At 41.6% G+C, this 27,955-nt stretch overlaps 2 protein-coding genes across 6 annotated transcripts in view; both read left to right on the plus strand.

Moving 5' to 3' along the window:
- LOC148121405 (membrane-spanning 4-domains subfamily A member 6B-like) overlaps positions 1–27,955 on the plus strand; it is a 78,803-nt gene that overhangs the window by 38,360 nt on the left and 12,488 nt on the right. The gene's annotated exons all lie outside the window — the stretch shown is intronic.
- On the plus strand, positions 1,955–15,959 carry LOC146893574 (membrane-spanning 4-domains subfamily A member 4D-like). 5 transcript variants are annotated; one of them, XM_087908098.1, is made up of 8 exons: positions 1,967–2,040; positions 2,272–2,339; positions 4,358–4,517; positions 6,152–6,274; positions 8,732–8,788; positions 11,246–11,362; positions 13,319–13,420; positions 15,067–15,959. In XM_087908098.1, the coding sequence occupies exons 3-8, from the start codon at positions 4,374–4,376 to the stop codon at positions 15,211–15,213; spliced, it is 690 nt and encodes a 229-aa protein (XP_087764224.1). In that variant the 5' UTR covers positions 1,967–2,040; positions 2,272–2,339; positions 4,358–4,373; the 3' UTR covers positions 15,214–15,959. The 5 variants fall into 5 exon arrangements, with proteins under 5 accessions (XP_087764223.1, XP_087764227.1, XP_087764226.1 ...); XM_087908097.1 differs by lacking the exon at positions 2,272–2,339 and having other exon boundaries at positions 1,955–2,040; XM_087908099.1 differs by lacking the exons at positions 1,967–2,040; positions 2,272–2,339 and adding an exon at positions 3,900–3,958.

Genomic DNA, 27,955 nt, shown 5'->3' on the forward strand with positions numbered 1-27,955 from the left:
ATACTCAGTCACATTCCACTGACATTGCACCCAAATATGAAGCAGGGAGCACTGAATACATTGCTTTTAATTTACTTTATTTAAAAGATTTTGTTTTGTAGTAAGATGAATGTATTGGGTACATATTTGACAAATGTAATGTATCTTACAGTCTTCTCTATAGCACTGAATATAAATGTGATTAAGACACAAAGAACAGTGAGGGAGGAAGGAGAGGTGGGAGTAAGGAATTAGAGAATATAAGTGGAATTTGATCCTTGTGTTTATACAAAACATATGTCTTTACATACAATAGCAGATTGGTACTGTAATGGTAAAAGTAAAATGCTGTGGATCCCCTAGTGGCTGCAGCGGGCAGCAGGCCATGAGATCACTCCACAGGTTCTCAAAGTGACAGCAGGCAGCGGGTCCCAAGAGCAGTCAGCCAGTCCCAGGCAGGGATGTCGCAGTTCCCACGGTGGCTGCAGCGGGTCACGGGTCCCAAGCAGGGAGCCGCATGGTATGTGAGAGATCTCGATGAGGCAGCCAGTCCCACGAGGAGAGAAAGACAGATGGGCATGCCTCGCAGGTCTCCAGACCATGCTGCAGGTCTCCGAAGGCATCTGGTCCCTGCCAAGGAGCCACGAGGCAGGAGAGAGACAGAGACATGGATAGGCATGCTATGCAGAGTGAGGTTGGACATTTAGTGGGTTATGGAAAGGAAGGGGAGAAGGGAGAAGAGCAAAGAGGGATGGCGGAGGGGAGAAGTGTGGAGAAGGGAGAGACAGGAGCTGCCTCTTCAAGAGAGTGACAGAAAAGGAAGGGACTCAGGCTGGGAGCTGAAGATCAACTTGCCTCTGTGGACAGGGAAGGAGGTGGGCATGGCTTGTCTCTTAAAGGGACAGAGCAGACCATCACAGGTACTGTTACTTAATAGTACAAGGACAAAGGGAGAGATAAAAGAGAGAAAAACAAGACACCTAAACTTCTTGAAGAAAATAAAAAGCATTGTATACCTGACGATGGATGAAAAGCAGTCAAATCACAGAAAACACTAGTCAGAGAAGTAGTAACACACATGAAAATGTAATTTTGCTCATCTAGATGATAACTGTTTTTGCTTACATACTGTCAAAGCTTCTGTGCTTTTTACTGCCTTTATGTAAAGTCTTGAGTGTGGCGACAGAACACAAGTATTATTGAGCATTAAACACACGATTTGTTTGTTCAACATCTGATACTGTGATAGAGATGGAGAACCATTCCCTGAAAAATTAAACTGAATCACACACACACACACACACACACACACACACACACACACACACACACACACACCAGACATTCTGATGTTTTCATTTGGTATCTGGCAACAATCAGTGCAGATTTTCTGGAACATTCTTCTCTTGTGTGCTGATGGCGTCAAACTTCCTTGCAGTGATGCTGGAGATGCTGTTCCTGTCACGAGAGAGCTTGAAGGCAGGATTACCACAACCTGGTACAGCCAACCAGATGCCGTCACATCACCCACTATCCTTAGAGCTCCATTCTTTTAACGATGTTGTGTCACCACTACCAGCATACGCTCTTTTATCACTGGATTGAATTTCAAATGTCCATATTTCATTTTCATATTTTGCTCTTTATTAATCTTAATACACAGAATAATGGGTGATACAAAATTTTCGTATATCATAGGATTTTGCTTATATTCCTTTGGCACAGTTTTACAAACAGTAAATCTTTACTTATCACCACAAGAAACATTATTATTTTCTTGTGGAAAAACTCTGTTAGTCATTCTTTTTCAGGATATTTTGTAATACATATACACACTCTAGCTGAGAAATCAAAACTCAGATACGGTATTTATAGAAAAAAGAGGAAGCTGATATTTTCAGAAATTCATACCACACCCTTTATGATCTAGAAAGGTGAAAGAAGAAGCATGCAAATTTCATCTGAGTGTGGAGTAGGGGTGGGGTGGGTTCCGGGTCTGGACGGATTGAGGCTAGGTGTGGGGCAGGTCCCCGGTCTAGACAGACTGAAGCTGAGTGTGGGGTGAGTCCCGGGTCTGAACAGACTGAGGCTGGGTGTGGGATGGATCCTGGGTGTGAGATGGGTCCCGGGTGTGGGATGGGTCCCAGGTGTGGGGTGGGTCCTGGGTCTGGACAGACTGAGGTTGAGTGTGGGGTGGGTCCTGGGTCTGGACAGACTGAGGCTGAGGGTGAGGTGGGTCCCGGGTCTGAACAGACTGAGATTGAGTGTGGGTTTGTACCTGGGTCTGAACAGACTGAGGAGCTCTCCCAGAGCCTGGCCTTCATCAGACACAGACAGTAGGCATTGCAGGCTGGAAGAAGGTAGGTGCAGATGTTTGTCTTCTTAGCATGATGGCTTTTAATGTACTGGATGAGTATAGGACTCTAGATGGAAAAACGAGATCACTGCACACACTAGTACTTTGAACTTGTGTTGAGTGCACATCTAAACGCACCTTGGGAGGCAGTTTTTGATGCAAAGAATAAGGACAATGAAAAGACAAACGCTTGGTAAATTGGCAGCAATATTTTCTCCTCCAGGGTCTATGACCTCAGCAGGCAGGTGGCTAGGTTTAACAGTAGCAGACATTAATTTCCTCCTATTGAATATTCTGTAAGGCCATTTACACAGTGCTTGGCTACCCCCAAGATACAAGTGCCAGTTTCGTACCCTTGAAAATATCTTGTCATATTCACCCCTAGATGAAAAAGTCTAGACAAATTCTGACTGTTCAGAGAGGCAGAACCAGTCTTCTCTAACAGTGAGCTCCCAGATGGACTATCCAATCCCAGGAGGTTATCACCAAACAGTAAACATATGAGAAACACTAAATGAACCTCACAGGTTGTATGTTTATATATATATTCATATTGTATATTGATATATTTTATATAATCACATGCATATATAACAATAATAAAGAAGAAGAGGTCATAAATATTAAAGGGTGTGGGGATCATGGAAAAAGTTGAACAGTAGAGAGGGTGGGGTGTAAATGATGTAAATACAATACTAAAGTATGGCGTCCTCAACAATAAAATAATAACATTTAAAAAGGAAAGGAAAAGAAAGACAAAAGCCGCACCTTAAATTGTTGACTGATAATTTTGCAAATGTTTAATAATTTTCTCCCATGATATTCATCTCTGTCTCCTAAATATTGTCTCAACAATCCATCAGCTAAGACAGTATCCGTTCCATGCAGACTTAGTGGAGATGCAGAGGATGGAGCCTGAGCGCCCAGTCAGATAAGCTTAGTCTGCTCCCGAGATGGACTGTGTCCTGGACTAGGTCTCCAAGCCTCTCTGGTTTCATTTAGGGGACACATAGGCCATGAGCTGAAGCTGTTGATGCAGATGTTTACCAGTGGAAGACACAGGGCAAACTTTCAGCAGTATGAAGATCAGAAAGAAGCTTGGAACAATTGTGCCCAATGCGCTCTTTACAGGCGCAGTCACGGTAACCCAGAAACAGTTAGGAGCCAGAAATTCACATCTTAATGAAAGAGCTAGAAGTAGACTCCAGATTATCGGGTCTTAGGCCAGGCTTTTCCCTGCTCATACTTTATTTCTTGACCACCATCAATTATCAACAAACTTGATTTAGGTTGTTTGTGTGTGTGTGTGTGTGTGTGTGTGTGTGTGTGTGTGTGTATTTTCTATTTGACAAAAGAGAGGCTCGCCCTTTAGATTCCTCTCTTTATTCTTCCTCATTAGTAATTGACTCATGAGGGAAATATTAATAGACATCCAAGAACTCAGCACACTGCAGAGATCTGAAGGTATTTCTGAGAGGCATGGCAGAGGCCCTTTGTAAATAGAGAATAAACTGCATTGGAGAGGACTACTCTACAGTTAAGGTTTCCTTAGGAACAACTTTGCCTTCTGGAGCACAAAAAGGAAGTACCAAAGGCAGGTTGAATCCTCTCTTGCATTGCAGAGTGAGTAGTATACAGCAGGGTGAAGTTGTATCTATGGAAGCCGGGGACCGTGTGAGAAGAGTGTTGGATTTCTTTGCTGAGGTGGAGCAGAGAGTGAGCTGGGAAAATGAAGTCAATGGAAATAAATTCAACTTGTACAAAGGCTCCAATAATCTATATGAAAATGATGTCAAAAACAGCCATAGGTATCTAAAAAAATTATAAGCACTCAAAAATAAGGCTAGGAAAATAGAAATAGAAGAGCTTCTCTTACCAAGAGATTAAAGCTATTTTTGCAGTTTATCTATGCTAAACTTTTTGTGATAACATGGGAGGATTTAGTTCAGAATTTACCCTTAAGCAGGAACCTGGCATTGAGTCATTTCCAAGAGTTCATCCAGAATTTCATTTTTATTTCAGCACTGTTTCTGTTGCCATGGCAACCATGCAAGGACTAGAACAGACCACCATAGAGGTGGCCCCTGGAGGTGCTCTGCCTTCAGAGAGGTCTGTTGTAAAGTCCCAACTGTGGAAAGAGAACGCAGAGAAATTCTTGAAGGGGGAACCCAAAGTCCTCGGGGTAAGACATTTCTGGATCTGAGGGGAGCACGATTTTGTTAATATCTAAATGATTAACAAATAAAAAAATCTAACACAGTACTCTGTCCCACTAACCTCATGGTCTCTCAACACCTCCCATGGTCACTAGCATTTGATTTTCAAATCTATCATTTGAAAACAGATACGTTATTCTGCCACATCAGATTTTCAATTTAATTATGTTTAAAATATAGAAACTTCAGGTACGTTCTAGGTTGTGTGTTATCCAAGATGACACCATCCAGCTCAGTGCAGACAGAAACCCACACAAGCTGCTGAGCTCCAGTCGCAGGCCTGCCCAGGGGCGGGGAAATCCATGCTGTTCTCAGATGTTTCTAGTGCTTTTACTTCCCCTGCTGGGCAGATGATGAGAAATTCCCTATTTTCCACACTCCTCTGTCTGCACAAGAGTATACCTAAAAAAAAAAAAAAAGAGAGTGAACTTCAAGGAATAGCATCCTAAGCAGGTTAAAGGTCACTAAATGCATAAGGTACTCACTGACCCAACCTTCCAACCACTGTGTAGCTGCCCTTAGGCACATACTTCCTTTCCATTTCACTGTTCTAATCTTGTAATTTTGAAAAATTGTCAATCTTTTGATTGGTATCATCAGGAGACTTCTGCAGCCTTGTTCTGCTTGCTGCACTCCAGGAGGCCTGGGAACAGTTTTAAGAGCTCTATTGGCTGGGCCACAATTTTACCTCTTTTATTGCTTTTATTGAGCTGTACATTTTCTGAGAGCAGTTTTACATTCACAGTAGCTCTGAAGGAGAAAGCAAGACACACACTCCTCGTGCTGTGAGCTCTAAACTTAGAGATTTGTGTTCTATTAATTCCTTTAAATATTGATTAAGGGAAATCATGATATCAAGTGATATTAATTCTTTTCAGTTGTTCTGTCTTATATAGGACTATTCATAGTGGCTATTTCTTTTTCTCAGAATACATGGTATTCTCAGGCAATTCTAATAAGCATTTTGGATTTATTGGCCTCTTCTTTTGGGTTCCCACGATTTCTAACAGTGTTAGTCACTTTTCTCCCAGTAATCTTATTCATCCATCTTTAAAGGAAAATAAATCTGGGTTTTCTAAGTTATCTCCATTGATTCCCTGTTTCGAATTCTAGTGATTTTCACTCTATTTTTATTTTTCCTTTGGATTAATTTCTTTTTGGGGGGGTGTTTCCACAAATTAAAGTGTAACAGGAGGAATAGGTTGCATCCTGCCACTTGACTAGTTTACACCTGATAATCACACAGAAATTGTATTAACTAAATCACTGCCTGGCCCATTATCTCTAGCTTCTTATTGGCTAACTCTCACATCTTGATTTAACCCATTTCTACCAATCTGTGTAACACCATAAGTCGTAGCTTACTGGGAAAGATTCTAACCAGTGTCAGTTTCCAGAAGGAGCTTCATGGCATCTCTCTGAATCTTCCCTTCTTCCTCCCAGAATTCAGTTCTGTCTTCTCCACCTACCTAAGTTCTGCCCTATCAGGCCAAACAGTTTCTTTATTGATTAACCAATGAAAGCAACTTAGTGGTTTGATAGCACTTAGTATAGACATCATTTTTTTGTGGTGGATAATGTTTCACTTTTCTGTGTCTAGGTTGTCCAAGTTCTGATTGCTCTCATAAACCTCATTTTGGGTTTAATAATGATGAGTGAAGTACTTGATGTGAACTCAGCTTTTTCAGTGTACATATATGCCCCAGTTTGGGGTTCAATCGTGGTGAGTAGCATATCATTTTATTTAACTGGTGATATTAACATTCTGTTGTGACTCCGCTAACCTTAGGGGGAATTCTCTCTTTATTCTTTCAAGTAGTCCATACGTTTGAGAACAGTATATCTGTTTTTTTTTCTGTAACATGAAGGCTGATTTGTTGGGGTTTTGTCCTGCCCAGTACCCCACAGCTGGCAAGGCCCAAAGAAAATCACACACAGGACTCCATAAGATTATAAACTGATTGGCCCATTAGCTTAGGCTTCTTGTTAACTCTTGTAGTTTATATTAACCCATTATTCTGATCTATGTTAGCCATGTGGCTCAGTACCTTTTCCAGCTGTCGGCTCACATGTTGCTTCTTCGGTGGTCTGGGCAGGAATGGAGGAATGGGCTTCCTCCTTCCTAGCCTTCTCCTGTTTTCATTGTCCCACCTCTACTTTCTGTCTGGTTGACCCGCCTATACTTCCTGCCTGGCCAATCAGCGTTTTATTAAAATACATGATTGACAGAATACAGATAATTCTCCCACACCATTTTTTCCAGTTTTTTCCTTGTTCATGTAGCAATACCAATATACCCTTCACATAAACTAGGTGCATTGTTTATTTAATACAGCATTTAGGATACTGTGTCAGTGTGTACTCATATACTCCCACAAGGGTTACTTAAGCATTGTCACAACTAATTTCCTCAGGAGTTCAGAGGCTAGTGGTGGTTATTTGGCTATACAAGGATATCATCACATCTTGATGATAGAGTAATTTGACATAGTGATATAGCTTTTTCACTGTTCACAAACAGTTTACCAGTCTATTCTTAAGCCAAGGATAATGAACTTGCATCTTTAAGTGTGGAAATTGAGATTCACTTCTCTAGCTGGGAAGGGATCACTGAACTCTGAAGCTCATGAAAGAATGAAGGAAATGAAGGTCTTGTTAGCAATGCAAAGGAGGCAAAGCTGAGCAAGTGGTTAGCAGTGCCGGGCTGATCAACTCTCAGTCAATGCTTAAGAGAATAGAAAACCTAGGTAAATTCGGTTCCAAATTTTAAAGAAAGTAACTAATCAAAAAACTGAAGAAGAAATTTTAAAAGTTAAAAATTTCTACTATAATAAAATTTAAGAAAGTTCTGTAGAGTTCAGAGTGTCAATTAAGCATAAAATATCAAACATTTTCTTACCTATTTATTATGAGCTGATAAGTGGAAGGTAAAATGTAAAAACTTGGTTATTTTACAAATGAGAATTCCATTAAAAAATAAGGGTTTCATTTATTGATAAACTTGAGAAATTTTAAAATTGATAAAAATGAGAAAATTTAGAGATTTTGAAAACCTGGTACCTTAATTTTCCCTTCCTATTTATGATAGGTGTTTAAGATTTGAGAAATACCACCGGCTCCAATACTTTTCAAAGTTACATGACATTTGACATATCAATAATAGTATTAATGATCATGATAATAGTAGTAATAGCACCCACAACACCAATAATAGTTTTCATTGCACTGTAATCTAGGAATATTGCTAACTGTTTTGTATGTAATGTTCCACTTCAATCAATCACTACAACTTCTGAGAAATTTGCTTTCATTGTCATTGTATAAATGAAGAAAATGAGACTTGGATAGGTTAACATACCCAAGGCGTATTCAGTCCTTGAACGAGGACTCAGAATCTCTCATATCTATCCACCAATGTTTTCTTCTTCCATCTTTATTTTCTAATAAATACTATCTTGGAAACCAACTCCTATAGTTCTTGATGGAGAATTGAACCTAAGGGCTCAGACCTGCCTGGAAAACAATTGGCTGACAGCTATCTCCCCAACCTTTTGTGTATATCTTGATTTTCATTTCAGTGTTGTGATAGTGCTGATGCTGCTATTAACTTTTAAATCTTTTAAACCAAGTTTGGAAAACAAATGCAGACATCTGTATATTTAACTGAATAGTTTAAAGAGGTCAAGTGAGTCAAGTTAATAGCAGTCATTTAGAAGATATTGAAAATAATTGCCAAATTGCAGGACTCAAATGACTTGAAACATTCTAGTGATTGACTAATATAGAGTTTAATTTTGGTCATTATTTCATTTACACCTTTCAATATATATTTTCAACAAGAATAATTTCTGGTCTGACTTTGTTTAGCTAACTTCTTCAGATTCATGTCATGTGCGCAAAATCTTATGATAAGGATTGGGGAGTTTTAGCCTTCATTGATCTTAAACAATTTCGTTGGAATGACAGTTGCATAATTAAAAAAAACCTTGATATTCTTCCACTGACTCATTTTACCCCCCAAGTTCCAGTGGGTAGAGGAGGTATTGTGACAACTGCACTGTTTTTAAGATCATTGACTGCTTTAATAGACCCAGTTGATTTAGAAAGTGAGTTTTAGTATGCTATGATTTATAATAGCTATTTATAAATTTTTAACTTGAATTTTTCCTCTTATGATCAGTTCATAATCTCAGGATCCTTGTCAATTGCAGCAGGAATGAGAACTACGGAGGTCCTGGTAATTATTTTCTTTTATTTTGCCATTAAATGAGAATGATTTCATCAAGTATGCATTCTGCTAATATGTAAAAGAGTTTGGCTCTATTTTCCTATGGCCAAGGCTCTGCCTTTTAAAAAGATCTGACTTTCAAAAGTGTAGCTAAGCTACTTGCTCATAATAGGTTTCATCATTTCTGAGTGAATGGTGTGTCCAGGCAGTTGCTGAGGCAATCCTGGTTCTGGTGAAACTGGAGAAGTGAAGTTAGACAAGTGAACCTTGAAGCTTCAGATTCTGCTCATGACAATGACCCCAAATATTTGCCGTGACAAAAATATCATTAACTAACAGATTAAAATGGTTTCTGTAAATGTATATAAAATAACAATTTTTAAAAAAATATTACAGAGGCCATAGAGAGCTAAGTGATTAAGAACACTTATTGCTCTTGCAGAGGACTCAGATTTGATTCAGAGTTTCACATAATGACTTTCAGACATCCAATTCCAGGGAAAATAAAGCCTTCTTCTGACTTCTGTGAGCACCAGGCACGTATGTACATGTAGACAAAACACGTATAAAATGATAAACGATTTTTAAAAGATGGTAACAATGGGATTTCTGTCAAAAACTGATAAAAAGCAACAACCAAGAGTTCAGCAATTATTTCACTCACTTGCTAAAAGCTGCAGTTGAATTTCCCTTCCTGCAACAGGTAAACATCAACTTCTGGACCATGACCAAGTGACCCTTCTATACCTGTGCTCCTGTCTACCTCCTTAGCATCTTTAACCAGCTTTGGCCACTAACATGGACCTCATGTCATGAGATCTGCAAGGTTACACAGTAGATCAGCTGATATTTAGAAGACAAACCCACCAGAGATTCACACATCTAATGGAGGTTAAATTCACACAGGCATGGCCTGTGAAAAATATTACCTTTGAGTAACTGCTGTCTCTAATTGCAGATTCTCTTGTGTGATAAGATGCTCCCCTCTAACTCAGCTTTGGGACTCTCAAGAAGTGTATGCCTCATATATTGGGCACAATCTTCCTGTGTTGTTAGTAGGATAACTTTTCCCCCAAACTATAATTCTAGCAAATAAAATAAGACAGTCAAACCTTTTCCCCACACTGCTATAAAAAAAATAGAAACCTGTTCTTTGTAATTAACTCCCTGGCAGTATGATTTGGCCAGATGGAAGTCCTTGTGAGGTGATCACAGGAGGACCTTTATAGAACAGATTTGCAGGTGTCTGGTCTTGCTAGAGCATAGTCCTTCAAAGATTTGTGACAAATTAGGTCGGTATTTCAGGTCTCTGTTCTTGTTGTATCATAGTCCTTTGAAAGATCAATAGGACCTATGTGGTCCTAAGTTCTCTTCACCAGCATCTCTCTGTTCCCATTCAAAGTAGAAATTAACACTTTGTACCAGCTTTTGATGCAATAGAATAACTGTTTATGTTTAGATCTTAAGATGTAGGTGATTAAAAAATCACCTATTTTTAGGTGTTTATTGAAAACCACATTCAGATATTATTAATCACACTTGAGAAATGTAAAATAATGCATGTATTCTTTGCCTTTTCCTTAGTTCTCTCAATGGTTTAGTTTTCTGCCTTTGGTAAGCTGTAGCAGCCCCTATAAGAGAGGGCAGGCACCTCCCCATAGCTGCAGCTGTGATCAGCTACAAACTAGATGAAAAGTTTTGCTGCATATCTTCAAGGAATGCCTTCGTTCCTGAGAATATCCCCTGCAGTTTTTATTACTAACAAGTTGTTAATGAGTGGATTTATATATGATTGGGATTTTGTAATGGCAGAGGAACAAAGAGCATGACTCAGACAACACGTGTGCGAGTTCATTCCGTTACCTCTCAGACTAATAATTTTCAAAGTCCCTCTCGCTATACTGAGACCAACTACCTAAACCCTGCGAGAAAGTCAGCAGAGCTGGGCTCTGTTCTGTTTCGATTCTCATGTTAGAGACACAGCAAGCTTTCAGTTTCCTGAGTAGTTTTACTTCTCATAATAAAGTTTGTTTTATTGAACCATGAGAAGAGAATTGTGAAACCAAAGCTGCAGCATAGGGGGAAATACGCCAGAGGGACATGCCGTGAGCGATTCTCAACATTTATACAAGGAAAACAGTCAGATGTTTGAAGAGTGGGGTTTGAAATGTCAGGCAGGGCCTTCAAGATAATGTGTCAAAGACTGAAATTTTCAATACAAAATTTAAAAAGCATGTTGTGCCCTTGAGTGTCATCTCAGGGGAACAGGGGATTTCATCTAAGGAAAACGGCAAAATGTTTTTCTTTGTCAAGGGATTGGAAGTAAAGATACCATAAGGAAAGACACAGATTCTGCTTTTGGCATAAAGAGGATGAAATGTATTTATAAAATCATGGTGCATTTCAAATATTGATGGCACTACACCAAAGATGCTATTGAATTAACTGATTTCCCTTCTTTTCTAGGTCACCACCAGTCTAAGTTTTAATACCATTAGCTCTGTGGTGGCTGCAGCAACAAGTATAATTGATTTCTTCAGTGTGCTTATCAGTTTCCATCACACAAGGCTTAGAATTGCTGTGGTGAGTATTTCCTTTGCTGATGAGCTGCCACTGTGGAGATAATGGTTCACTGTCTCTTGCAAAGGCAACAATCGACGCTGTAAAATGTAACTGTCAAATCTCTTTGGGGAGCCACAAATGACTGGGAAGTAGAACGGTTATTTTTCTAGGGGTCTGGTGACAGTGAATTATTTCCTTTATGTCTATAATTAAGTAAAAGGAAACCACTAATGTGGCTAGTGCAGAGACATAGGGGCCCATATGTCATGTCATCTTGAGTTGGCATCCCAGATAGACCCCAAAATAAAACCAAGTTCCTAATAACGGGAGGATCCAAACCTCTAGGAAGAAAAGATATATTGTTTAGCTTATAATTTCACAAAACAGGTTTAAAAAAGTGAGCTTTCTGTACAAAAGAACAAGCCATATGGAATTATCAATGACAATTTAAAATGATCTAAATAATAATAACTCCTATAGCTTAAATTAGTATATTATGAAGTTATATACACATACTATTTTTGTCTTGTTTATGTTGTTGTTTTCAGTTTGTATGTTTGTTTGATATTTCTGGAGATAAGAATTTTGCTATATAGCCTGGTATTCCCACAGATTAAAAATCACCATCTCTTCTCAGTGTTGGGATTATAGTTGTGAGCTACCAGTCCAGCCTCTACTTGTTTATGTAAATTAGATTATGTTTTGTGAGACTGCTTATAAATTATATGAAAGTGATCAAATATTTGTAAGGAAGAATATGAGGCATATAGACCTGACTTCTTTACTCTCTGACACTCAAAGAAACTCTTAATCTGCCTATCTAGATGGTCACATTTCTGAGGACAAAGTTACCATCTCTTCTACTTGTTATTTTCCACATGTGTCTGTCACCATGCCTGAGACACAGAGGCTACTGGATCTGTTGAGGCAGGAGCTAGGAATATTTTATCACAAAACATGCAACTATTCTCAGAGTCTGCTGAGTCAGTATCTCTCACATGCCAAGGTTCTGATCTGTTGACTAATCTACAGTAGAGGGAGCATTTCTGATCAGTGAGAGAAAGAGGCAGAATAGTCAAACACAACAATTCCAGGCAAGAGAAATTCAAAACAAGTTCAAGGCAAGAGAATTCAGAAGAAACGAGCTACCTTTGTTCCTCCATTTTGATCCTGGTCCTGTGGCTTGCTGAAGAATCAGACAAAGCCAAGTGCACTGAATACTAAAGAATGTGGTATTTGAAACTCTAATCATTTACCATACTTGTGACAATTGCTACCAAATTAGCACATAATCCAAATGTATTACAGGCTGACAGAAGTTCAAAATGAATCTCAATTGCATAAAATCAAAATGTTGACAGGGCTGTTGTCTTTCCTGGAAGACATAGGGAAAGGTAATTTTCTTGGCTTTTATGTTTTCACCTTCTGTCTACATTCCTTGGCACATCATTCTGTCCTCTGTTTAAAAGGCAAGTACTACAGTCTCTTAGACTTTGATTCTTTAGCATCTTGCTTCTTCTTATGAAGACGCTATAGTAACTTGGACAGCCCACAGAGACCAGGGTAGTTTGCCTATATTATCTAATAAACAGCCTTTGTTACCACTGCAAACTAGGATTCCCCCACTCCAGGGTTTGTTTAGAAAACCAACCTGAAAGTCTCATTTCTTCAAAAGTGAAATAATATTACTGTTTTCTCTGTGTGAAATTTCTAGCACCAGAGTTTAGCAGACTCTAAGGGTTTCTGATAATCTTTATTAGTAAAAAAGTGAGAAAAGAAATGGTATTCAAGAGGCCAGAAAATTGTCTAAGGGTTGGGCCATATCAAAAGCTAGATTTCCAAACCCCGGTCAGGCTCTTTGTTTTTGTTTTTGTTTTTTTTTGTTTGTTTTTTTTTTTGGCACGGTAGTGGGGAGCATATTTCAAATTTATAATCTCCACTCACTATTCACATTCCTTTGTATGAATCTGTTTTTAGGGTATAAATTTTTTGATGTTCATTTTAAATGTGTTAGAATTCTGCATTGCTGTGTCCACCTCTGCCTTTGGCTGTAAAGCAACCTGTTGTAACACCAGTGAGGTGAGTAGCAGTCCTTGTTGGATGGTGTTTAGTAGGTCTCTACCGCTCTAGTAATCAGTCTCACAAATCTAACAGCTTACAAAGACACATCTTCATTGCTCTTGGCTCCCATAAGTCAAGACTATCAACAGGTCAGCTAGGTCCTCTGCTCAGGGTTAAAAGGCTGTGTTACCAGGAATGGAGGCTGCCTTTGGGGTTCTTAGTTTCATTAATAAAAGAGTTTAAACCCAGACTAGGAAGGAAGTTCAAGACCACTTTCCTGACAGTTTGAGGGACGGACAGGTGGAAATTCCTTCAGCCTTCAGAGAGAGGGAGATGGAGAGAAAGACTGAGAAAACGGGGGACTCTGGGAAAACATGTTTAGGATTGCCAAGCCACAGATCTGAGTTCAGAGGTTACCCAATTCCAGATCCTTGTTTTACAAAGCAAAAGACTGTTCAGGGACTCATGCTTAGAAACGGAAAGAGAGACCATTTGCTAAGAAAAGCATTTCTAAGGACGGAAGTGCGCTTGTGAGCTGTAGAAAGAACCTGAAAGGTATCCAGCCACAGAATGTAGCATCCTTTACAGGACTGTTTTAGACCCAGCCTTTTTGTTTGTATCCCATGGATCCATTGCCAATCAGCCTCACCTAGCATGCTCTGTTTCTAAGATGAAACCCAGCTGAAGAAGGGTTTCCAGTCTTTTTCTGTGTACATACTTCTTTCACATGCTAATGTTTTTTATTGTTTGAAATTATTATAACTGCATCTTGTATGCTTTGATCAAATCTAGCCCCATTTTCTCTACTCTGATTCCTCCTTTCCAGGCCCTATTGTTCTGCGTAATATGTGCTCAGGGAGTTGACTGGGTTGTTGTTTATCAGAATCTTCCAGGTTGTGTACATCTGGCCATTGTCTTTCCCCAAGGACTGCTGCAGATGTTCTTGAGGACTGGGGAGGAAGAAGGTCACATAGAAATAAGAAAATGACAGATTTAGGAGTTTAAAAAAAAAAAGACCAGAAGTAGACAGTGCTGATGATATGCCATGAGTGGCCTCTAAGATTCAAATTCTCAAGTAGAGAAAGTAGCCAGTGAAACCCAGCAATTGCTCCCTAGAGCTGAGGAGTGCTGTTCCTGATGATTTCCTGTTAATCCACCACAGCAGTGGCCGAGCGGCATGTGATGCTTCAGTATGCACATCTTCTTCATGCTGCACTGCCCCTGAGCTTGTGAAGGACAGGATTTTCCCAAGTCTCATGATGCTCCTGCCATTCTGGGTCACTGTCATGTGTGCAGAACTTTGTTCACGGCTGTCACACCGGAGTCTGGATGTGATGCTGTCAGCAGGAGTAAACTACTTTGAAAGAGCGCCATTCTCATTTTCCATAACACCTTGTTTCAGTAAGCCATTTAAAATGGAAAGGAAAATGGATGCTCCAAGATGCAGCTGCAGATATCAAGTTCTCTGGTCAACCTCTGCAATAGAATGAGTGTCCTATGTGTACAACACTTGATCCAAGTGGTACCTAAGACACCAAGCAGGCTGAGGTGTGATTCAATTCAGTAGTGACAATGTAGATACTGGTAAGGGTGACATTATGGGGTAAGGAATAGAAAAATCTGGATATTCTGGATGGCTCAATGTATTTTGATTCATTTCACAGGTTATTGTAATTCTACCACCAAATCCTGCTGTGTCTGCAGCGGCAACTCCCATGTTACTTCAACCAGTGGCACCACCAGTATACCAAGAAAGAAGTTTTCCAGAAAATCTATACAAGACTTCCACTGGAGAAAGTGTCCAGTTCTGATTGTGTGTGTGTGTGTGTGTGTGTGTGTGTGTGTGTGTGTGTATGAGAGAGAGAGAGAGAGAGAGAGAGAGAGAGAGAGAGAGAGAGAGAGAGAAGTGCAGAGGGAGGGAGGAAGGTAGGGAACTTTAGAACTTTGTGTTCTATTAATTCCTTTAAATATTGATTAAGAGATATCATGATATCAACATGATATCAAGCAATATTAATTCATTTCAATTGTTCTATCTTACAAAGGACTCTTCTTAGTGGCTACTTCTTTTTCTGAGATTTGATACATGGTATTCTCAGGCAATTCCTCTAAGTATATTGGATTTAATGCCCTCTTCTTTTGGGTTCCCACAGTGCCATCCCCTGCATGATTTGTGACAGTGTTAATTACTTGTCTCCCAGTTATCTTGTCTAGCAAGTAATTGATGTTATCCATCTTTAAAGCAAAATTAATCTGGGTTTTCTAAGCTTTCTCTACTGATTCCCTGTTTCAAATTCTGAACACCCAAAGGCATATGCATGTATGTGATTTCACAAGCATGTTCTTACTGTTTGTTTCCATAGGAATTTAACAATTTATTTTACTGGATGTTGGAGTATCAGACCTGCTATATATTGATAAACCCAAGCATTTACTAGGCTAATAGAACCTTGTTGGAAGGAGAGCAGGGCGCTTATTTGTCCTGGCTGTCCAGCTAGCTTACGCCCGAAATAACCACACAGAAACTGTGTTCATTAAAACACTGCTTGGCCCATTAGCTCTAGTTTCTTATTGGCTATTTCTTACATCTTAATTTAACCATTTATATTAATTTGTGTATCGCCACTGACTGTGGCTTACTGGCAAGATTCTAACCAGCGTCTGTCTCAGGTAGAAGATCCATGGCATCTTTCACTCTGCCCTTCTTCCCAGCATTCAGTTCTGTCTTCTCTGCCTACCTAAGTTCTGCCCTATCAGACCCAAAGCAGTTTCTTTATTCATTAACCAATGAAAGCAACACATGAACAGAAGAACCTCCTACACCAGAACCTGAATATCTTTCATACATTGTATGTACAAGGATATTGAATTAGCAAAGAAGTTTTCATTGGGAACTGAAAACAAAAAAAAAATGTGTTAGTGAAATGGTAGGTAGGTAAGGAGTCGGCGAATGACAAACAGACATAAGACTCAAAGGAATTGTATCTGAATGTGTCTTTACTAGGCATGAGGCTCATCTTTTATATAGAAAAGACTGCTTAACAGCATGTATTTTTCCATGTGATACAGATTAATTTTAGATATTTTAATTTATTAATATCAGATATATGAGAATGGAATTTCATCAGACAAATGTCCCCAGTGTGAGTCTGTGTTTGATCATGTTAGACATGGCTTTGTATTAATTTTGATATAAATCTTCATCTAGGCTAAGAGTTCATGGCATTTTGAGCTAAGTAAAAGTGGTTGTGGTTAATAGTCACACAGTCTACAGTCTTTTTATATTTTTGCAAATATAAAAATATCATATTTTAAATATTTTAAAAGATATTTTAAAATATTTTTTAAAGTTTATTAATTTATAAAAGTTTCCATTTCCGCCCCTCCTCCCAACACCCTCCCACTTTCCCCACTCCCTCTCCTCCTCCCTCTCCATCCCTAAGAGCAGTCAGGGTTTCCTGCCCTGTGGGAAGTTCAAGTTCCTCCCCGCTCCCTCCAGGTCCTGGAAGGTGAGCATCCAAACAGACTGGATCCCAAAAATCCAGTATATGCAGAGGAAACAAGTCCCAGTGTCATTGTCAATGGCTTCTCAGAAAGACCCCGTGCCAGCCACATTCAGAGAATCCGGCCACATTCAGAGAATCTGGTTGGATCACGTGCTCGTTCAGTCCCAGTCAACTGGCCTTGGTGAACTCTCATTAGATCAGTCCCCTTGTATCAGTGGGTGAACGCACTCCTCACGGTCCCGCCTTTCTTGTTCATGGTCTCCCTCCTTCTGCTCCTCATTTAGACCTTGGGGGCTCAGTCCAGTGCTCCAATGTGGGTCTCTGTCTCAATCTCCATCCATCAACGGGTGAAGGTTCCCTCTGATTTTGCCTTCTTTGCTTACATTCTCTTTCCTTCTGCTTCTCGTTTGGACCTAGGGAGTTAAGTCCAGTGTTCCAATGTGGGTCTCTGTCTCTATCTCCATCCATCGCCAGATGAAGGTTCTATGGTGATATGCAAAATATTCATCAGTATGGTTATGGGCCAAGGCCGGTTCAGGCACCCTCTCCTCCGTCCAGCGAACAATCTGGGAATCGCTCCTTGGACCTGGGATCCCCTCTATAATCAAGTCTCTTGTAAACCCTAAAATGACTCCCTTAGTTGAGATATATACTTCCCTGCTCCCATATCCATCCTTCCTCCCTCCCTCCCTCCCATCCCAATCCCCTGAGCTTTCCCCATTCCTCCCCTACTCCCTTCTCTCTAACCCTCTCCCCTTCCAACAATCCCCCCCTCCCCCCCATGCACCCAAGGTTGCCTGGCACTCTTGTCTACTTCCAGTCTCCTGGAGGATAACTACATGATTTTCTTCAGGTTCACTTTCTTATTTAGCTTCTTTAGGATCACGAATAATAGGCTCAAATACCTTTAATTATGGCTAGAATCCTCTTATGAGTGAGTACATACCATATTCCTCTTTTTGGGTCTGGGTCACCTCACTCAGTAAAGCGTTTTCTATGTCCATCCATTTGCATGCAAAATTCAAGATGTCATTGTTTTTTACCGCTGAGTAAAACTCTAATGTATATATGTTCCACACCTTTTTTAATCATTCTTCTATTGAGGGGCACCTAGGTTGTTAAAATATTTTTAACTCCTTTTTAAATCTTTCCCAAAACCAATCTCAAGAAGTTAAAGGCATTTATCTTTTTTTAAATTCTTATTCCATTTTTGTTGAATCTGTCTTAATTGCTTATAGAACTTTGTCTTTTGTTCTTTATTTATTAAGCATCAGATTGAACCTGAAAACTTTTTCCCTTGAATGCAAACCCATCATCCTCCATTAGCATCATATACTCCTGTATATAGCAATAGCTCATCAGTAGACTCTGGAAACTTAAACATACTATCTTCCTTTTCAGAAGAAACCAGACTCTATTCCTTAGAACATAAGCAGGTAATGCCAAAAGTGCAAGGATTTTGATGGAGGAAGCACAGCGCTTGGGCGCGCGCGCACACACACACACACACACACACACACACACACACACACACTTTCTTTGCGAGCATATTTTATGTGGTACCTGAGAGACCACATAGACTCCGAGGAGGTGAAGTGACACTGAGTTAGTTTAGCATAGCCTCATTTAAATTGTTTGCCAGGATGTAAACCTCAGGTACTGATGTGTTCCAGGATCCAAAACCTTATCCAAACACAAACCTACTTCTATTTCTTTACTTATAACATTAAACTAAATTTTAGTATAGGTGCATCATGATAGTTCTCAAGGAAAAAAAAACACTAAAATCATAAGAAATGGAACTGGAGAGATAGTTCAGCAGTTAAGAACTCTTTTTCTTCTTGGAGAGGACCTGGTTTCAGCTCCCAGCACCCACATGGTGGGTCACAACCATTGTATTTCAGGTTTGAGGGGATCCAATGCCCTCTTCTGACTTCTGCAGGCACTAGGCACACAAGTGGAACACATACACAGACCACACAAAACACAAAAAATTAAATAAATAGGTCTATAAAAAATAATATGTCGAACCAGGTAGTGGTGGCTCACACCTTTAAACCTCTCACTCAGGAGACAGAGGCAGGAGAATCTCTGTGACCAGGGCTAAAGAGATGCTGAGTTTTAAAGGATAAACAGTGAACTGGTTTAACTGGGAAGTTACACACACAAGCCCAGAGAAGAGGCATCTTGAAAATGTTTCTGAATAGTTCCAGAATCTACTCCCATTTTCTTGTTTGGGGTCAGTCTCACACACATTCCTTCTGGAAAGTCATCGAGGAATAAGTGAGCGTTATTGTGTGTCTACAGCATGAGTAAAAAGAAAATGAGGAAGTGGCCTGGGAATTTCACCAACCTTAATCAGGAAATACTTGGCTCATAGTTCTTTTTAGAATCTTCAACAGCTACAGTTGGGCATTATATACATCTACCAACTCCTCCTCTCTATATATACACACTTTAACATGATATATAATTTTCTATGTGGGAATATTTTGCATCCTAATGATAATGGTTTTTCAAAGGCAATGTATTATAAAAAGGATGCATACTGTTTGATTCATCAGTACATTTATTAACACAGTTATTGTTCAGTGAAGCTCACCAATTGGTGAGTAGTAGGGATTCGGTCATGCAGTCTAGTGAAATGCATAGGTAAAATCAGGAGCACGATGAGCGCATGTAGTTCAGTAAGACATGTGTGATGAATGAACAATAAATTGATGATGAATAAATTGATAAAGATGAGTTGAAATATAGCCAGTGGAAATGAAAAGAAATGATCATATATAACACATGTAGATAAATATCTACCATAAATTTGTTAAATCTAGGCACACAGGCCTAGAATCCCAGCAGAAGGCCAACCTCCATTACACAGTGAGTTAGAAGCCAACCTGGGTTACAGAAGACCCTACATCATAGAACCAAAGAAGAAATAAGTTCAAGCTTTTAACACCTTTAAAATTATTAAACATACAACAATTGGTTGATATATTAATTGTTTGCGTCTTTAATAAAACTGGACATTTATAACATTGTAGGAGAAGAAAAAATATTATAGAAATCTGAGTGGTGGAAGAGTAGAAGAGACTAAATATATAAGCTCTATATTCAGAGAAAATTATGAGTGATCGTTATTAAATGAAGAAGATCGAGATTCTAGGGAAAAAAATTTGAAGTAGAAATAAGGCAGGTTAAACTCCATATGCCTGTATTTAGAAGGGGAAAGTAAAGATCAAATCCAGAAAACATAATAATTAGTAAAAAAAAAAAACCCCACATTACAAAAGATCATACAATAGGTAGCACACAGTAGAGAAAACTAAGCAAAGAGAAACTAATTAATCACCAAAACAAAGAATGTGCATTTGACTTGGGGAAAAAAGGGGGGAAAGAGAAATCCTAAATGAATGCAAACTATGAAGAGGCATTTCTCATGGAACTGGGCAGAGGGGCAGAGCATTTACGAAGGTGCTTAGAGAGAACAGGAGATTGTGAACAGAGGGTCCTAGGTGACAGACAGAGTGTGTTATTGTTAATAGTCTTTTGTCTCCTGGTACAGGCACTGACTCAAACCCTGAAAACAACTGAGCATGAAAGGGCAGATGGAGCTAAGCTGAGACTAGGGAGAGCAGCCTTTGGCTTGGAGTGCAGAAGTCCCCTCTCCAAACAAAGCACAAAAACCCAAGGTTGGGGAGAAGAGAAGGTTGATGGTGGGAATAGATGGATGGGGAAGATATGGGGTGGTGTGAAAAAACTACCACTCTTAGGTCACTATGCGGGCCTTTGTGATGGTGATCTTACAGGCATTAACTCAAGTACTCTATTAATGTCTTTAAGTACTGAAGGACCCCAACTCGATTTAACCACAGTTATACCGTTTTGCAAAGGTTCATAGATAACTAGCTCAGGACCTCCGGAATGCTGAGCAAATAACAGGCTTAATTAAGGACCTCCGGAATTCAGGACCTCCGGAATGCTAAGCAAAGATACCTGAGGTTAGAGCAAGGACAGCCTTATCTGGCTGCAAAACAGGGAATTTATGAACTGGTCATAGAAAACAAAGAAAGAGAGGATTGCGAGGCCTGAGTCACGTATAAAGCGGGGCTCGTCACGAGTCAGGGGCTGTGCAATCAGACATCTGGTCGCCAGCCAGGAAAGGGGGAGACAGGATGAGAGAAACAGTAAACTGCTGAGTAGTCCCCTCATTGTTATCTAGGTTAAGAATTTACCACCCTGCATCTCGCTTCTGTAAACCTCGCTTTTTGCTCTCCTATAAAAACCCCTCACCCCCAACCGGTGGGCGCGCAAGTCCTCCGAGAGACTTGTTCGCCCCAGGTACCTGCGTATCCAATATCCAATAAACCTCTTGCTGTTTGCATCCGGCTGCGTGTTTTCGACTGATCTTTGGGCATGGGGTCTCTCCCGAGGGAAGACGCCCACGGGAGTCTTTCATTTGGTGCATTGGCCGGGAAGTTGAGGCCCCTATCCCAGAGACCGCCGAATCACTGCCGGGAGGTGAGGTAAGCTGGTCAGAATTCTATGTTCTATGTTCTATGTCCTGTACTTGTCTTACATCTTTTGCGTCTGATTGTTGTGCTGCGAATTTGAATTTGTGTGATTCAGCTGGGTCGGTTTGTATTTGGGCGGGCCTCGGAAAGGAGCTGACGAGCTCGGACTTTCCCCCTCCTCCCGCACCCTGGGAGACGTCCCGAGTGAGTTTGGGAGCTCGATTTTTCGGGCTCATTTGTCTGAACCCACGACCAGAATTGGACTTTTGTCCGAGGGTACGGGGCTCGTTTGTCAGAACCCACGACCAGAGTCGGACTTTTGTCCGAGGTACGAGGTTCGTTTGGGGAGGCGGGGTGTCCGGAGCCCCTTCGTAGTAGCCTCCGTTTGCGCAGCGTGTTTGATTGTCAGTCTGTTCTATTGTGCATTTTTATGGTTTGTCTGTTTGTTTATTGAAACACCAGCAGGGGGCAGTCTCTAACTACCCTTTGTAAGTCTCACTACAGATCGGCACCCCCAGCGCAGTGGCGTGCGTGGGAGGACTAAGGGAAGCCTGAGCGCCCAGGCCTGAGCGAGCGGCCGGGAACCGCTGAGGGCCAGCAGCTTGCCAGGCCTCCCGCCGCGCCCGCCGCGGAGAGCGAGGTTTGCCGGCGGCCGAGGTTGTAGTCCGACCGGCGAGCCCAGGGCAAGCGGCAGAGTCCCCGCCCACGACCGCCCGCCCGGGCCAGGAGAGCTCCGCCGCGCGCTGCGCATTGTTTTGCGGGACCGAGGACTCAAACCTCGCAGGGCCCCGTGGGCTGGCGCTCCTCTGCGGCCCCTCCCGCGCTTGACCGCCCGCCGCTGCCTTCCAATGTCTTCCTCCCCGCGCGGCCCCAAAGGCCTCCCTCTCCCCTCCCCCTCGCTGTCTGCGGGCCGCTGCGGCGCGTGCAGGGCCGCCCTGCGGGCGGGACTCCAGTGGGACCGCGCCGCCCTGCCTTTGAGCCGCCCTCACAGGCCGCGGGGGCTCGCTGCTGCCCCCGCCGGCGCCCGGGGTGCGGCCTGAGCCCGGCTCCCTCACGGCTCCCCCGCCGGCGGCTGCGCCCACAACCCGGCCCCGATGAGTAACTCCTGCAACAATGCGGCCCAGACTGGAAATGGGGCTGGTCACACCCGTGAAGCAGCTTGAAGTCTTTGGTTTGTTTGATGTCTTTGTCCTGTGTCTATGTATTGCCTTTGACTGACGCTGACTGACTTAATGACTTCTTTGAGTTTGATATTATTGTGATCACTTACAAGACTTTAGAGATATGGCCATAAGCATAAGGGTATATTTCAAAAAAAAAAAAAAAAGAGTCAGCCTCAGCCCCAAGCACGTGGCTACGGAGTAAGTGCTATGACCTAAAGAGGTTAACAATCTTTTTCCCTCAGTGCCCTGGGAGCTATGCGCCTCAAACCTTTGGTCAAAGCTGGCCAAGGCTTAACTCCACCTATGAAGAGCTCTTTCAGATCCTATGGGTTATAAATATTATAAATATCTGTCATCATTTATAGAGGCTGGTTACAAATTATTGTTGGTTAATGTTAAAAAAAATTGGTGGTCTCAAATGTTTCGTACTGGTATGTACTGTTCTTATTTAAGAATTATCATTGGTTAATGTTTTATTTTTTTTTTAAAAAAGAGCCTATTGTTGATCTCAAATGTTTCACACTGGTATAGGATTTTATATGCTGTTCTTGTATGCTGTTCTTGTTTAAAATATAGCCATATATCCCCACTGAGAAAAACCACAAGAAAGACTTTGGTAAGAGTTTTTATGTTGTCTAAAAAGCAAGAGAAATTTTTGCTGTGTTGTCTAAAAGCAAGGAAAATTTTGGTTAAAAAATATGTAAACAAATGGGCCTTATCTAGTTCCCCATGTATGTTTTTAAGGTCAAACTTAAAGCAGGTAGGGAGCAGCTGACAGTCCATCACCGCAGGGCTCTGCCATCTATGTTTCTTGAGCATTTAAAGGAGGCAGAGAAAATGTTTCATAAATGAGAGACGGAGAAAGAAAAGCATGAGAGAGAAAAAGAGAGAGAGAGAGATGGAGGCAGAAGAAAGAGGACTGGAGGGATCATAGACAAAAGGGAAATTTGATAAAATTTTGGCCGCAATGGTAGGAGAGAAAGAAAAGATAGAACATAGACAGATAGGGAACCTGGGCAACAGAAGACCAAAGATGAACATGGACAGGCACCCCTTGGACAAAGGACGATGTGCTTATTGCAAAGAAAAAGAACATTGGGCAAGAAATTGCCCAAAGAAGAAAGGAAGGGACTCTAAGGTACTGGCCCTAGCAAAAGATGATTAGAGGGGAGAGAATAAAAGACTATAGTAATTGGAGCAACTGGACAGAAACAATATCTGTGGACCACCTCATGAACTGTAGATTTGGGGAAAGGACAAATGACTCATTCCTTCCTGGTTATCCCTGAGCGTCCTATCTTTATTAGAAAGAGACTTGCTAACGAAGCTGAAGGCCCAGATCGGGTTTACTCAAACCAGGCTGGAGGTGATTAAAGCCTTTTGTTGACTGAACCAGTGACCTTCGCTCCCCCTGCTGTCCTCCATCCCGCTACCCTACTGCCTGAGACTGATGACATCTCGTCTACTCATCAATGCGCTGAGAAGCTGGCACCAGAAATGATCTGAAGGATCAGCCGTGGCCTGAAAGTCCGAGCTGGTGTACGGATGGCAGCTGCTTCGTGATCGAAGGTAAGCGGAAGGCGGGGACAGCAGTGGTGGATGGGAAGCAAATGGCCTGGGCATAGCCTCCCTGAGGGACGTTGGCACAAAAAGCCGGACTTGCGGCTTGGATACGAGTGGCAGAGGGAGAAGTCTCAGCACCTTCACTGACAGCAGGTATGCTTTTGCCACTGCTCATATTCATGGAGCAATATACAGACGAAGAGGATTGTTAACATCTGCAGGGAAAGACATATACTTGTCCAAGACACCAAAAAGCTTGAGATGCTGTGGCTAAAGGAAATCAGATGGCAGACTCTCTGTCTTGGCAGAAGAAGTAGTCAAAAACTGCAAGGCCTGTGCTATAATTAATGCAGGACACTCCATATATGCTCCTGGGAAGAGGCTCAGGGACGATTGGCCTGGAGCCTACTGGGAAGTATATTTTACAGAAATTAAGCCAGCCAGACATGGCAACAAGTACTTATTAGTTTTTATAGATACCTTTACAGGCTGGGTAGAAGCTTTTCCTACCAGGACTGAGACAGCCAATGCGGTGGCTAAGAAGATCAAAGAAGAAATCTTCCCAAGGTTTGGGATACCCAAGGTAATTGGGTCTGATAATGGACCTGCATTTGTTGCCCAGGTAAGTCAGGGACTGGCCGCCCAATTGGGGATTGATTGGAAATTACATTGTGCTTACCAACCCCAGAGTCAGGACAGGTAGAAAGGATAAATAAAATTCTAAAAAGAGACCTGCGGAAATGACTGGACAGCCCTCCTTCCCTTTTGCCCTGTTCCAGGTTTGGAATACCCCAGGGCGATTTAAACCCATCCCTTATGAGATCCTATGTGGAGAACCACCACTGCTCACTGAGTCGGATGAAATGTATAATCCTGATGTTATTCTTTCTAGACCTTTATTTTCCCCATCTAAAGGCCCTTGAAATGGAGAGACACCAGATCTGAAAACAACTGAAAGAAGTATGCATCTCTGCCTGGATCCACGCCTCCCACATGAAGCGAGCTCCTGAACTACCCAAACTACAGTATCCGAGGCTTTTGACAACGCTACCAGTCAAAAGGCTTGGGTTTAGAGGACTAATCATAGACAGACTCTTACTGAGGTTATGTAATGAGACTCTAAAGGGCCCTAAGACTCCTGACGCCTAGTACTTGGTTCCTGGTTTAGGTAGATGATGGGTTCCTGGTTTAGGTAGATGATGGGTTTGTAGTACAGGCTTGATGCCTTGCATGTCAATGTTAATTTTTGATGATACCAAAGATTACTGTGTGCTTGCACAACTGGTATGAGTTTGACAGGCACCCAACTCGCTTTCGACGAGAACCTATTTCTCTGACACTAGCAGTAATCCTGGGCCTTAGAGAAGCTGCCGATGTTGGGACAGGTACTGTTGCCCTAATACAGGCCCCTCAGTACTTCAATGTATTAAGATTTGAGAGCTTTAAAACAATCTGTTTCCAAACTCGAAGAGTCATTGACTTCCCTCTCAGAAATGGTCTTACAGAATAGAAGGGGGTTAGATTTGTTATTCTTAAAGGATGGAGGATTATGCGAATAGATCTCCCTGGATGACTACTTTGATATCCTCCCTTATGGGACCACTCCTAATTTTGCTTCTGCTATGGATATTACCTTTATTAGAAAAAGAACAAGTGCTGTTCAGATTTGGATGTTACACCTCCAATACAGTGCTTTATACTGAAATCTAGTTCTATGATTAGAACTAGGCACTAGAAAAGATGGGGGAATGAAGGACCCCAACTCGATTTAACCACAGTTATACCGTTTTGCAAAGGTTCATAGATAACTAGCTCAGGACCTCCGGAATGCTGAGCAAATAACAGGCTTAATTAAGGACCTCCGGAATTCAGGACCTCCGGAATGCTAAGCAAAGATACCTGAGGTTAGAGCAAGGACAGCCTTATCTGGCTGCAAAACAGGGAATTTATGAACTGGTCATAGAAAACAAAGAAAGAGAGGATTGCGAGGCCTGAGTCACGTATAAAGCGGGGCTCGTCACGAGTCAGGGGCTGTGCAATCAGACATCTGGTCGCCAGCCAGGAAAGGGGGAGGCAGGATGAGAGAAACAGTAAACTGCTGAGTAGTCCCCTCATTGTTATCTAGGTTAAGAATTTACCACCCTGCATCTCGCTTCTGTAAACCTCGCTTTTTGCTCTCCTATAAAAACCCCTCACCCCCAACCGGTGGGCGCGCAAGTCCTCCGAGAGACTTGTTCGCCCCAGGTACCTGTGTATCCAATATCCAATAAACCTCTTGCTGTTTGCATCCGGCTGCGTGTTTTCGACTGATCTTTGGGCATGGGGTCTCTCCCGAGGGAAGACGCCCACAGGAGTCTTTCAGTACACTTAAAATTGTGAGAGTGTGCAGATGAAAAACAGACTGGGGAGGGAATCTGGGGTGGACAGATTTAACTTGCTTCTTAGCACATTCTGCTGGAGACAAAAGTGGGTGTGGTTGCCCTCAAGAGGCCACAAGTCTGCTTTGTCAAAGCTCAGAATAGCTGCACTTCACTAACTCACTGGGTTCTGAGACAGTGATGAACCCACAGGACATGATGGGAAGGACAGTGATGAACCCACAGGACATGATGGGAAAAGGACAGTGATGAGCCCACAGGACATGATGGGAAGGACAGTGATGAGCCCACAGGACATGATGGGAAGGACGGTGACAATGGCATCCCGGGAAAGGAGAACCAATCCAGATCAAGAAAGTCCCTTTCTATGGATTTCTTAGAATCTAGAATAGAAGCAGCACTCTTCTAATTTTCTCCTAAGCTACATCTAGGACTTTCAAGCACAGGAAGAAGGAAGTTTCCAGAGTGTGGCTATGCAGTTGCTGCATCTCTTTCTGGTTCCCTTGTGTAACACCAGAGTCTGCGTTACCCACTCGGTACAGTTCCTGCGCCTCCTTACCGATCACGAGTCCGGGCAAAGGCCTGGAGATTGAAAGAAACACAGAAGAGACCTGGGTCATTCGAAAAGAGATCAGTTGAATGCCACTTTATTCAGATTTTGCAAAACTAATATACTTAGGCTGCTGCAAAAGGATTTCCTCCCAGGCAGGTGGGAAATTACCATACCAAAGATGAAACAATGCCCTACAGCTAATCCATAGGCTAGAGCAGAAGGAGCATGGGAGCAAACAGGATGCTTATGCAGCTGGCCAGAAGCCATCCTAGAAATTCACCCCAAGGAGCAAGGGTAGACCGGGTCCTACACCCCGTGCTATTAATTATCAAAGTCAGCTTCTGAACTGTGGACTGAAAGCCACAGGACATCTGTCTTCATGACAGCATCCTGAGTGAGCGACTGTCAAAGTCATTCATGGTGTGTTGAAACTTCCCCACTTCTTCCTCTGCCGTATGTTACTTTCCTAGTAGTGTCCAGTTGTTCCAGGGCACCTCCGTTGTTGAAAAGCCCAGGGGTCTAGACACAGGTTAGAAGGAGAACATTAGAAGAGTTCTAAAGTGGGTACTGAATGGCTGCTTGCAGTTTTTTCAGAGGCTGCTAAATTAGTTTTAAAAAAGTATAAATAAACAAGTAACATAAGTATTATAATATGTTCAATTATTCAATAATTACAATTGATTAAATATTATTAAATAGTCCCTCAAAACCTAAGGTTATGATTACTATTATCATTATACTATTTTATATATGTTGAGATGTTTTAGCATCAATATTTCTATGACTTGGAATACCATTAGCAATCAAAACAGTTCATTAAATACTACTTAAAAACAAGACAGGTCTTGCAAAGTCACTTTCTCTCATCTTCATGGGCTT

Source organism: Myodes glareolus, chromosome 7, assembly GCF_982192425.1.
Source record: "Myodes glareolus chromosome 7, mMyoGla1.1, whole genome shotgun sequence".
Lineage (NCBI taxonomy): Eukaryota > Metazoa > Chordata > Mammalia > Rodentia > Cricetidae > Myodes > Myodes glareolus.

Bases quoted from the DNA above. Each gene is read 5' to 3' on its own strand.
- LOC146893574 (XM_087908097.1), top strand. From the start codon at position 4,374: ATGGCAACCATGCAAGGACTAGAACAGACCACCATAGAGGTGGCCCCT. The intron at 6,275-8,731 runs GTGAGTAGCATA...TCTTATGATCAG, and splicing joins CAGTTTGGGGTTCAATCGTG to TTCATAATCTCAGGATCCTT. The intron at 8,789-11,245 runs GTAATTATTTTC...CTTCTTTTCTAG, and splicing joins TGAGAACTACGGAGGTCCTG to GTCACCACCAGTCTAAGTTT.